Here is a 13,310-nt window from a genome sequence, read left to right on the forward strand (position 1 = left end):
GTATTGAATTTGGATGTCACAATGCCTTTAAATAGTCTTCCAATCAGCCAAGATATTTGTCCATGAAGAGAAGATACGATTGGAATGAAACCTATTCACTTTGGATGGAAGATGTTCATTTTGATTTTGAAAATTTGGTTTCAATAGCTCTGTGTAATCGATTGTCACAATGTGATAATCGATTACCCAAATGTTATGTCTAAGCTGGTAATTGATTAATACACTTGATTAATCGGTTACATCAGTCAATTTTGCTTTGTAACTGCTTTCTCAGTCAGATAACCTGTTACGCAGTTCTAGTGAAATGTTACCAACTACATCACAGTTCAGGTAACTTAGTACCTAGTTCTACTCAGGTCAAGTAACTCATTACTTAGCAATTTGACTTTGCATTTTAGTCATATACAATTCTTTAATAATGATTTTGATTTCTTTGAGCATTACTATTAAATATTGAAGTGAGTGTAAGGATAGAAATATATATATATATATATATATATATATATATATATATAAAGACTTGTATGAAGACATATGTATGTGGAGACAACCAATTAAATCTTACCAACACATTAAAAGTTTAATTTTAATAAAAATTTAATTATAAATGATAGTACCAACAAGCATAAATGCACTAATATCTAAATGTGACATGCTATATGTGTCTTCTTCATACAAGTTTTTCTCTAGGATCTTTTTTCATAGTAATATGATTAGGACATGTTGAACGGATAATAATAAGATCAAGATTAATAAGTAAATCAACTTTTATGTTCACTTAATTTGACTGTGATATAGCATCAACCTCTAACAAAGAAAACAATCCTTGAACCATATTCTTCCTCTGATTTTGTGGGTAACATTTCATAATTTTGGGTCCTATTATAGTGATCAAATCAGTAATAGTCTCTCATTGATGCATGCATAAATCATAGTGCTATTACTTAACTTACATCACAAGTTGCCTTTGGTACTTTAATTACTAAGTTGTTACTAGGCACCGCAAATATTGCTTAGCTTTGTGCATCTAATTTGATGATGAGGTGGGTAACCAAGATCTTTAAAAAAAATGGTTGGTATGTGTTGGACTAGATTGCGATTATGGAGCCTCCAACCACCGAGGAGTTCCATTGTTACCAGGACATGGGAAGAGCGGAGAGCCACAATTGAGACACTACGTCTTGAACCAAATTAAAACTTTAAGACATTAGTTCTATGTATCTTTTCCATTTATAAATTTGTTCATTCTTTCCCTCATATCCAATGTGTGACTTCACACTTGAATAAACCTCACAATTTCTCCCTTAAGTGTGAAGTGTGGGTACCACACACTCACTGGTCCGCTCTTCCTTAAGTCTATTATATCTCAGCCGAACAATTGTTATCGAGAAGTTCCATTGTTATCGGGGCATGGGAGGAGCGGAGAGCTACAAGTGAGACACAACGTCTTAAACCAAAACTTTAAGACATTAGTTCCATGATTCTTTTTCATTTGTAAATTCTTTCACTCCTCTCATCTTATCCGATGTGATACTTTACACTTGAATAAACCTAACACTATTTACAAAATGAACTATCCAACTAATAATAAAGACTGATCTTTTTGAAATGTAGATATCATTTAGTCGGTTTTCCCTATCAATGAAGTTTCTTCCATAGACACTTGAAAAGATTTGACACTTGAAAGTATGATATTATTTGAAACTATAATATATGATGTATTTATTCCATCTTCTAGTTTTTCATGCCACTAATCGGATAACATAACTTCCTCCCTTTATAGTTCAATACAGTAAAATCTTGTGGTTCAAAATTTGTCCATTTTGATTTTCTTGAATTTAATAAAATGTGCATAGTATAAATGTCCATGTATTAAGAAACCTATGTAGGTTACAAACACTCTTTAGTAATTATCCTTATTAAATAACGATCACAAAATCAGATTCAAATATATGTTCTGTTTAAATGTTGCTCAAATCAGTTCACAATAATGGACATAGATAATATATTCTTAAGGGATGTGTCTCATTCTTTATTCTGGACCAATCACATATTGCCACATAAATAAAAATAAAATTTTTAAAAACAAAAAGTAATATTTTATATTACTTGAGATAGAAATTGAGGCATCATTGAAGATATGTAATATTTGTCTCACAATAATTGTTAGTCTTTGATAGTGATTCAATAAGTTGGCCCTTGAATACTTGACTCTTGATTAGAAGAATAACTATATACCAAAAAAATTATCTTGTAACTTATAGTGTGAAAATATTATTAATTAACATAAAAAAAATTAACTACTTCCTTATTTGTGAGGTTTTAATATTTTTATGGGATTTAAATTTATATCGGTTTTGGGTTTGTTTTTTTTTATTTTATTTTATTTTTGGATATGGTTTGTGTTATATAACACTAACACTAGTATAATTGGTTGGTTTCATTAACCTTTGAAAAAAATAACATGAGATGTTGAAATGACTTAATATTACTCACTTTTCAAATAAACATGGATCAGTTGAAATCATTCTTAAAAAAAAAGGGTTAGGGATACAAAATATAGAAACTTTTTGTTTTTTGAGAAACCAAATTCAAGAAAGTGATATTTTTAATTAATAGGGCAACATATTTGCCAATATAGAATATTAAAAACATAATGATTTCAATAACTTTGGCCCTTTTTTTTAATCCTCTATATACCCATCATTGAAAACTCAAAAGTCACAAATTAATATGATGCACCATGATAATCACCATGATTGCTCTAGTGTTTTCACCTTCAAGCTATTCCACTATGCAATGGTTATAACCCACTCAGATGTGATGTGCCTCAACTTTATTTGGCAAATTTATCGAAGTAATATCTGTAAAAATTTATATACAATTTGTATAATATTTATTATTAATTTATATTACTTATATTTAAAAGTCAATAACACTTAGATATAAATGATAGATAATTCAACGACAGTAAAAAAATCTCTTAAACCATTTGTACATATTTCTGGGGTTGAAATGTAATTATGCCCTTAATGTTCTATCATGTTCAATCCACAAATAGCAACTGAAATCAACCATATTGCATGAATCTTCATCCTTCTTTTCCACTTTGAGTACATTTAACAATACACATGACATGATGGATTTGGTTTACTATCATAATCTTCAAAATAGGGTTCAGTTACTATTGTTGTTTTTATTTATTTGGAATAGGTTCGGTGCATGCATGGTTTACTAGCGTTACTACAAGGAACTCATATTATACATTTGAGTTGTCACCAAACTTAAGAAGGAAGAATAAATGAAATTGCAAAATTTCGTTTTTTTGGTATTACCAATGATATTCTGGTAATAAACTAATCATTTTTAGGTTTGTGGTTGTCCCTTCCAACAAGTGTCGTTCCCAATAATCAAATTCTTAACTTTTTGGTCATCCTGAAAATTTAGTGGACCTTCCATATCTAGACCAATATGCAAAATGTCATATGAAATTGGGAACATCAAATTGATAATATTGTTATCGCCAGTAAAGAATTATCAATTTATATAGAAGACAATATGTTCTAATTAGTATTCTTTATCTTTGTTGAATTTTTTTTGTAATATTGTTATCGCCAGTAAAGTCGTCGTCGTAATACCATCACTATGAATCGTGTTATTATTACTATAATCCTCATTGTCATTATCACCACTATCACCACTAAAATAACATTTCAATGCAACATTTTTCTCATAATTCAAATATAGAATTTATGATTTTGATCTTGCTCCAATAATAAAAATTATCATTAAACTTATAAGTCTAAGATTAGTAATTATGCATTGAACCGTTTACAATTAATTTATGGGATAATATGTTCTATCATAGAAGTGTATCATCACTCCATATGTCAATTGAGGTTGGTTGGAAAAAAAAATCTAAAAAATTCTATAAATCAATATTTTCTTTACCAATCATAAGAAAATGTCACACTTTGGAAAATTGTTAATCTCATCCCATAATTTATAAGATTCAGCAAGGTTATACTAAAGAGTTCCCATCTACATGAACTAAACAAAGCCCATCAAGACAAATGATACAGGCCTAGTCTCCATAAAATAGCCCACATGAAGTTTACTATATGAATCGAACGACTTCATAATATTCTATCATAAATCATATTTATTGACAAAATATTAATCTATAAATTTTCATAATCGTTCCACATATAATCTTTTTGGCCTACTTCTTCTCTTATAAATTGGACTATCATTCATTTAATATACTATAGTTATTGAGGCTTCTACCGAGCTTATCCACCCGAAAATAAACCATAGAAATATATCAAGCTAAGTCTAAGATAATAGGTTTATCTAGTAAGAAATAAGTGCAATTAGAAATTGTTTATTGCAGGATGCAACAACTTTTTCATTCCATTAAGATGAATTACAATGATGTAGGATAAGTGTGCCTTATTATAACTCTTCAGAATCAACAAGGTAAGGTTATAAAATGTAAAACCAAAGTTTAACTACAACTCAAACTCACAACAAAGAACATTCTGAAACTATAATTATATTATATTTACTATAAGTGAGTTGGTTTAATGGTTGGGTAAACTTACACCTATTTATTGTATAAAGTCAAAAACCAAAGTTTAATACCTTTTTTCTTATGATGTCCTTTGATTAATACTTAAATATACCTTGAATTTTCCCCATGTTATGGAATTATGCATGCCCAATGTTTGTAGAGAAGTTCTCAATGTTCTAACTTGATAATAATTATTGTGATAACCCAACTTTTTAAATTCTTTTATAATATATATTCAACAAAGGATTTAATATACACTGACAGTGTAAAATGATGTGTTGACTGTGTAAAATGGTATGCTGACAGCGTAAATTCTTTTATAATGCAAATCAATGGTGGATAATGTGCTAACAGTGTAAAAAACTTTACACTATCAGTACACAGATTTTAAACTCTTCAACTAATAGTATAAGGAAATTTTATATCAGCTTTGTACTAACGAGTCAGGGCCTAAGATCAGATCGAAAGTCATAGTCGATGAACAACAATGAATATTTCTACACTTCCCCTTATTGGTCCCGAGGAATGGAAGAAGTTAGGTTAGCCAAAAGATATCAATTCAAAGACGCAAGGTGCTTCAGGGTAAGACTAATTTGATGATAAAAATCTATTACAAGATCTCATATCTCAATATATATATTTTTAAGTGATCGAGTATATACCAAGATGCAAATCAATTACTTTTGTATATAAGCCAAATTGGTTCTTTCTTCTTTCATGAGAAATACAATATCATGAATTCTGCAAATTGGTATGAATTCTGAAAAGAGGTATGGAATAATCATTTTCCTTTATAGCCACAAACCTCGAAAGGGATTAATTCTTTAACTAAAAAAATGTAAGAGATACCCTTAGTAGTACAAAAAAACACTTCCTAACATGTTACTTATTTATTTTTCATTAGAAAATGGACATAACATTCATTCAAACAAAGCTATAGTGTATTTATATGGACCAAAAAAAGCTAGTGTATTAATTAACCAGTGTAAAACTTAAAACACTTAATTTACAATTTATAGAAAAAACTTAGGATACCCTTTCATTAAAATAAGCACTTAGATACCATGAGGGTGATGAATTAGCTTTTTGAAATCAGAAGAAAAACATTCTCAAAGCATCAACAACTTTCTCAGGCCTGTCACAAAAAAAAGCACTTTTTTAAGAAGTTGCATAAAACATCATAGTATTATAATATATACTATGCACTTGAATGAGTCCTATGTTGAAATTACTCACCAATCTTCTTGTGGCATGTGACCAGCACCTTCTATGAATTTAAGCTTGATTTGTGTTGGATTTCCTTTCTGAAATTCCTCTGCTACAGATTGAGGAAGATACTTGTCTGATAATCCCCATGCAAGTATTATTGGTTTATCCCATCTGAAATACAAATTACAAAACTCGTTTATCGGTTAAGGTTAAAGTTACGAGTATGTTTAAAATTGCAGACCACATTATATAATGCGGTTGTAGAATGCTATTGTATCATCATCATCATTACACCAAAATTTTGGTATAGCTCCAAATTGCAATGATCTAGTCGCATCAGGACCGCATCAAATTCCAAGACAAGTACTCGACCATAAGATATTTCACACTCCAATGCCCACAATCACAACTTCCGAACGCAATGCGATACTTTTGTTAAATCAAATGTTCAACATTAGGAGTAAAAATATTCCAATTTCAAATATACCATTTACACTATCAGAGTTTTATACACTGTCAGTTCATCATTCACTACTCATATATAATCATCATTGACTCTCAATATAAACGAACTGACTATGTATAAAACTTATGACAGTGCATAGATATTACACTCTACATTAGAGAAAAATGTATATACTAACATTGTAAGAGTTTTATACATTGTCAGTCCATCATCCACCACTCATTTAATCATCATTGACTCTTCAAAAAAGTAATACAAACGAGTGGTGCATCATACTGATTGTGTTTAAATCTTTATGCTGACAATGCATAGATATTGCACTCTTTACATTAAGAATACTCCAATGTTCCAAATGAGAGTTACTATTATGGTTTAGGTGGTTAGTTTCACACCCTTAACTATTTAGCACAACTTATCAATTCCAATTCATGAGTTTTTTTGGCTCAAACTGAGTAAATATACCTCTCAGTAACAAATCCTTCAGCTATTTCTCTGAAAGTACCTTTGAAATTAGCTTTTCTTGCAGCTTCAAGTAAAGCTGAAAACCAACAACAGAAATTAGTTTTCTTTTTAATAACTATGGGTATCTCCTACCGTATGAGTAAGGAATTAATTTCTTTCGGGATACGTGGTTGCCCCTCCCAACAAGTGTCGTTTACAGGAATCAAACCTTTGACTTCTTGACCTATCTAGGATCCAATGGGCCTTACATCATTAGACCAACACTCTCAACATAAATTAGTATCGCTCACATTCATTACATAAATTTATCATAGTAAACTAAAGATTTTGTAGTAACTAGATGAATACATCACACAAAATTTCATGAGGTTTAGCTAAGGCCTAGTTTGCATAGACAAGGGTAAAGAAGTATATAAGAAACTGCATTAATAATTTTTCGTCGATATAAGCATGAAACTAGCATCGATTAATTTTTCGTCTATACTACATTACCTGTATATAACATTTACCTTAGGTTCTATCAACAAGTTGTTTATTATATTTGGAATATGAATAAATGCAGAAATAGTAAAAAACCAGAAGCATGGCACTAACCAAATCCAGGTCCACTACTTGACAAATAAGGTAGTCGATACACATCGGCCTTTTCATTTTTCAAGACGTACCTGCAAAATAATGTGCTATTAGAGCCAAACACAAAAAAAGTTGGAATTTGAGAAGGTGTTGTCTCAAGTGTACTCATGTTATAATGCTTTGGCATGAGAATTTGCAATGAGATATTGGGAACTGAGAACAACAATGACTATGAGAGATTTCGACACAAGGGCTGAAACTCGACAATTTAAGTGCATTGGATAGTTCATAAAATTACCAGACAATTGTGAAATACACTTTTCGATACATACGGGCTACCTGCTTCAATAAACCGCTCAGCCTCGATAGCATTCTGACATGTAAACTCACCAAATAGAGGAATTCTGAAAAGGAGAGAAAATGAACCGATAGTGTCAATATAATACAATGATCAAGATCAAACAGCTAACATAAACCAAAAGACAAAGAAGGATTAAATTAAGTTGTGAAGTGACATGTAGGGCATAATTAATGGCCACATACCTTAAATTGCAAAACTTCATAGCGAAAACAATGTCACAGAACATTCTTATAAAATTTCGAAACATGATATATTTGCTTAAACTACAAGCTTCCATTGGTGATGGCATCAAAATTCAATGCAGACACTATCAAGTTTGTGCGTATAAGATACATCAGAAATGAAGAGATCACATTTTCGGGATGGATAAAGTGTTTTTGCTCATGCCATTAAGAGAATATATGACTAATGGTGTGACCAACGTGATAGGTCTATATAGGAATGCGACAGAGGATTCATGTTCCACACTCATCTAACATCATTTAAGGATTTATAGTCATTTCAATGCAACACGAACGAGGTCATTCTTCTGTTGAGGCCTCGGGGGAATATTCAGTAAAAGGAGGACTCATGTTATTCTAGAAAATGGTCGGTTAAAATCTTTGTTGGAAGTGAACACGGTGCTTGTTTGATTAATAAAATCAAGAGATACAACAAGGAAACTATAAGTTCGGCGATAATTCATTGGTAATGTAACAACCAAACCTTAGCTTCTGAAAAAGTCCAGGAACGACAGACGAATCTGTTAGTGGACTGTTCAATATTGCTAGCTTTGATATCTTGCTTGAGTTCTTCAGAGCCCAAGTTAGTCCATACGAACCTACAAGAAACCCCTGAAGGAGAGGTGTGACCATATGTTAGGACAATTATTTAGTAAGGGTTGTTCGAGAATTGGTTTTCGGAGAAGTGAAGGAAAAGGAAGGCTCGGGAAAAACCAATTCGCAAACACATCCTAAGAAGTTCACAAAACTTGGATGCAACTAGAGTCTATACACCTCTTTCTAAATTGACCATCTCCATCCCAGTTATGCATTAATAATTATATTACATTATTTCGGTCAATTTCGCTGAAATTTCAACATGAGAAATGCTACCACAGATTGTACTCTTCATGCTTTTGATACCTGAACAACGAGAAATAGGGGAGATTCGATTCGTAACACATCAAGCAGATTATCCAACGCATCATGAAACTCCTTTTCTGTAAGAATTGAAAGAACATTTACAAGTTACGAGGTTTATGGAGTAAAAACTGGTTACATGAGGTATAAGATTATTCGTAATATAACCTGTGTAGTTAAAACCATATCCGGGCTGTGGTTTGTCGCTGAAACCAAATCCTATCCAGTCAGGTGCATAGCAGTGGAACCCTGCATCTCCCAACTTTTAAGGGAAAGAACAGTAAGATAAATATTAATAGCTAACAAAAAAATGCACAACCAAACTCGAAATAGTAACTCCCGAAACGATGTAGCATCGGTTATTAGATATCCCAAGACATGCAATTAATGAAGGTAAAGTAACAATGTAAGGCCACAATATAGTTCTCGTTCCTCGGTACAAAATGTCTAGGCCAAAAGCTGTAGTATCTGGCTCTGATATCACTCGTTCGATCAAGTACTTACTACCAAACCAAAATCTATAGCTCATGATGAAGAAGCGACTTTATTTCCTTAAAATTTCTCGTAATTGTATCAAACCAAAAGCTATAGCTCATGATGTTAAACGCATCAAATTCTAAGGGTGATGTTGATCAAACAAAGCCAACGCAAAACAAAAAGAGAACCAATGTAGTAAGATAACCTGAGACATAACAACTCGGTAGCTAAAAGATTGCGTTGGTGCTCCGTGAAGGAAGAGAACTGTTCCGCGTCTGCTTTCGGCTGATCCTGCAAACAATGAGAACGAAAGAAATATATATACTTGTCTAGCAATTTCATAAAACTTGACAACTGAAAGCATATTTTTCGGCATAGAAATGATAATACCAGTTTCCCTCACAAACCATCTTAATTTCCCAGATTTAACGTATGACCCGAATTCCCTGCCCTTGTCTTCTGTCCTCTAAGAACAACAATACACAAATCACCAAAGTATTACAACATTTTCATGAATAAATCTATCATCATTTATTCAAATTCAGAAATAACAAAGTAAACTATGTAGTATATACATATGTGGCATATCCAATGAGAGGAATTTGTACTTTAAGAAAGTGAGAAGAACAAATCTTGAACAACAATTATACAAGGATGCTCAAGATTAAAAAGTCGTGCGACTACTTCAAAAAAGCATGTGTTTTTCCTAATCTTAATTGTTCAAATAAAATTCCATGGTCAAGATACACCGATAATACTTCTCCTATTGAAAACATAATCTGTTTGCGAGTTGGTTTTTGGAAGTCAAGGGATGGAAGGGAAAAGCTTGGGAGCCATGAAATATACTTGTAAGATGGCTCTCAAGCCTTCACTTCCCTTCCCCTCCAAAAATCAACTCACAAACAGACCCTGTAAGTATTTAGTCCCCATATAAGCATTTTCCATCTAAAGTTAACAACTAAGGCAAACATCAATACCAATTTAAAATGGAGGGATAAATACTTAAAATAAACAACAACAGTCAAGTTTTTATCTCAATAGGTGAAGTCGGTCACATGGGTGGAACAACGCATAAATACTTAAAATAAACAACAACAACAATAAGAACAACAACAATCAAGCATTTACCTCAATAGGTGAGGTCGGCCACATGGATGGAACAACACATAAAAACTTAAAATAAACAACAACAATAACAATCAAGTCTTTATCTCAGATGAGGTCGACCACATGAATCGAACAACAACGCATAAGCCTTTAATATTGAAGATTCAAAAGAACAAAGAAAAAGAATGAATACATATAGCATTTGGCCAACATTGCCATCCTCAGCAGGACTTTGAGGAAGTTGAATAGCACTGCGACTTGAAGGGTTATCAGTGACAAATCCAAAAGGGTTGAATTCAGGGACATTTTTGTCATTGTCTTCACTATCTTTTGAACTAGCTCTAACTATAACTACTCTAGTTGTAGTAGTTAATGGTAGTTTTATTCTATAAGGGTAAGTAGTGGAAAGGTTGAAAGTGGAAGAAAATATAGAACAAAATGCCATTGATGAACAAAGAAGCTTCAATGGTTCAACCTTGAACATAATAACAAACAAAACTAACCACTCATTTTCATTTATAGATTGTGTTTTATGTGGTCCCTACCTAGTTCAATGTTGTCCTCAAATATTTCTACCTAAGATGTGGCCATAAATACATAACAGATAATAATTTTGTGGAGATTGAAAGAAGAAATATAAATTAGAGTAATTTATATCATTTATCACTGATTTATATTACAATAATGTGTAAAATTGATATATAGTTATATTGCAAAAAAAATGGGAGCACTTGTCACACAAATGTGTATCAATCCAGTGTCCGCGTTTAAGATTGGTTTAAAAAAATATATTTAAGCTAAAATTTTAATAATTAAGTATTTTTTGACTAATTATAAATAGTATCATATGGAGTGATATATTTTTTTAGACATAAAATGTTCACCCAAAACTTTTGCATACATTTTTATGAATATATTATTGAAAACAATTTTTTTATGCTAAGGAGATCAATTTTTTTATGCTAAAGAGATATTGAAAATGAAAAGGTTTACACATAATTTTCATTGATATGAATAATAGATACTTAATGAGAAAAGCTTGAGAAAAAAGAAGTTTACTTTCTTACCCGATGAGGGAAAATTAACACATAAATAAAATAAAATAACAATGTAAGTTTTTCTTCCTAGGTATTCTCAAATTAGTTTAAGAATAACCAATTTGGTAGAATTTTTAAACTTCATGATTTCAACTAATACATTTGAGAATTAGTTTGGCGACATGTGCCTTATTGAAGAACAAAATAACTATTTTTTAAAGTATAATGTCAAGAACTCTATCTCTATCATATAACATAGTCGTGTTTACGAATATTCAAATTGATCTATGAACATATTAGTCTTAAATACGATATAGATGATAATAAGAGAAATTATTGGAGAATTATTTAATGCCTTCATATGCTCAAATATTAAACTACGTTAACTCTTTGCACAGTTAATGATATTTTATATTAAATTAATCATACAAATTATTGAATTGAAAATTCCAGAGTGTTGTTAAAACCGTACCGGTTATCAAACCGGTCAGGGTACTAGTGTAGTGGTACAGTGGTTCAACCAGTGGTACAGTGGTTCAACCAGTGGTACAATGGTTCAACCAGTGGTTCAGTAATTAAACCGCATGTCAGTTAAATCGGACATACCTACTTATATTTATATATATAAACCTATAACAAAAAAATTTCAAATAGGTAGATACTCAAATTTATAATTCATATTTATAATCTACTCAAAATTCATATAAATAAACAACTTTAAGTCTTTAACAAATTCAAAGTCTAAATTAAAAAACATATATCAATCTAAAAATATCACTTAACAACGGCAAAATATAAATAAATGACATAAGTTCACAATTCACTCTATAAAACAAATAAATTTGGAGTTTTAACATTTAACACCAACGAGTCAAAGTTGTCTTATGTAATATTATACTTTTATACCAAATCCTATCTTCAGACAATACTCCAAGATTACACAAATGTCACTGAGATTACACACGAATGTTAGGAATCAAAATGTGTAATCAAAGTATCCATTGGAAGCATGTGTCCTGAAGTGTTGAAGAGGGGTTGGAAAGATAGGTCACCTTGTAATGGATTTTTAAGTTTTAAAGTTTTTTTTTTTAAAAAAAAATGTGTATAAACTGGCCGGTTTAGTAAAATACCGGCCGGTTCACCGGTTTTAACCGATTTTTGACTGGTTTTGATACTTAGCCAGTTCAACACTAGTACCGTACCGGTTAGGAGCCCGGTTCACCGGTTTTCTGGTTGAACCGGCTGGTACGGTACGATTTTTATAACTATGGAAAATTCCTATTGTATATATATTTATTGTATGTCAAATTTCATAAAAATCTAAAATTGTTTAATATTCTATTAATATACATTAACATTAAATATATGTTTTTAAAATACATTAAAATCCAAGCTATTTAATTCGATTTTTATTAACGTCAATGAGGAAGAATGTTACTACCGATTTTTCGTGGGTGTAACAAGAAATATGCAATTAAATATAATGGAGTCGCCATTGATGTTTTTTAGAGGCAAAACATGAAAAACCAATTTTTGAAAATATGGTTGATTCACTCAAAAATAGAAATTAAGTTCGGGAGTCGGTTATGGATGAGGAAGGTATTAGGCACCTCATACCGCCCGTTATAAAAACGGTACCTAGATAAATTATATGGATATTTATTCAAAACATTAATTTTATCATCACCTTATTAAACAAAATAAAGAGAGAAAAATGTTTTTATTTTTTTGTGCCTGACAGAGAAATAACTGCTCCTACGTATCTCTAGCTGCAATAGAGAAATCAAGGCTACGTAGTTCTTTCCAAAATAAGTTCGATCTAATTAAATTATATTTTTTTAAAGCGCCAATTCGAGATAACGCGACAGGGCACGAGTCCCATAGTGCCCTACCTCTCATTGAATTTATTAAAAAAATGTCAATT

The 13,310-nt window shown here is 31.3% G+C and overlaps 2 protein-coding genes across 2 annotated transcripts in view; one reads left to right on the forward strand and one right to left on the reverse strand.

Moving 5' to 3' along the window:
- LOC109355702 (glycerol kinase-like) overlaps positions 1-214 on the forward strand; it is a 17,091-nt gene extending 16,877 nt beyond the window's left edge. Inside the window, exon 5 of the mRNA XM_019598888.1 lies at positions 205-214. The gene's annotated coding sequence lies outside the window, so the exon portion shown is untranslated. The remainder of the gene's footprint in view (positions 1-204) is intronic.
- LOC109355736 (haloalkane dehalogenase) lies at positions 5,529-10,850 on the reverse strand. The gene is made up of 11 exons (XM_019598937.1): positions 10,543-10,850; positions 9,633-9,708; positions 9,448-9,533; positions 8,934-9,027; positions 8,769-8,845; positions 8,350-8,477; positions 7,616-7,687; positions 7,305-7,375; positions 6,711-6,786; positions 5,810-5,953; positions 5,529-5,708 (listed from the first exon to the last, which is right to left on the reverse strand). The coding sequence occupies exons 1-11, from the start codon at positions 10,831-10,833 to the stop codon at positions 5,666-5,668; spliced, it is 1,158 nt and encodes a 385-aa protein (XP_019454482.1). The 5' UTR covers positions 10,834-10,850; the 3' UTR covers positions 5,529-5,665.

This window comes from Lupinus angustifolius, chromosome LG09, assembly GCF_001865875.1.
Source record: "Lupinus angustifolius cultivar Tanjil chromosome LG09, LupAngTanjil_v1.0, whole genome shotgun sequence".
Taxonomy (NCBI): Eukaryota; Viridiplantae; Streptophyta; class Magnoliopsida; order Fabales; family Fabaceae; genus Lupinus; species Lupinus angustifolius.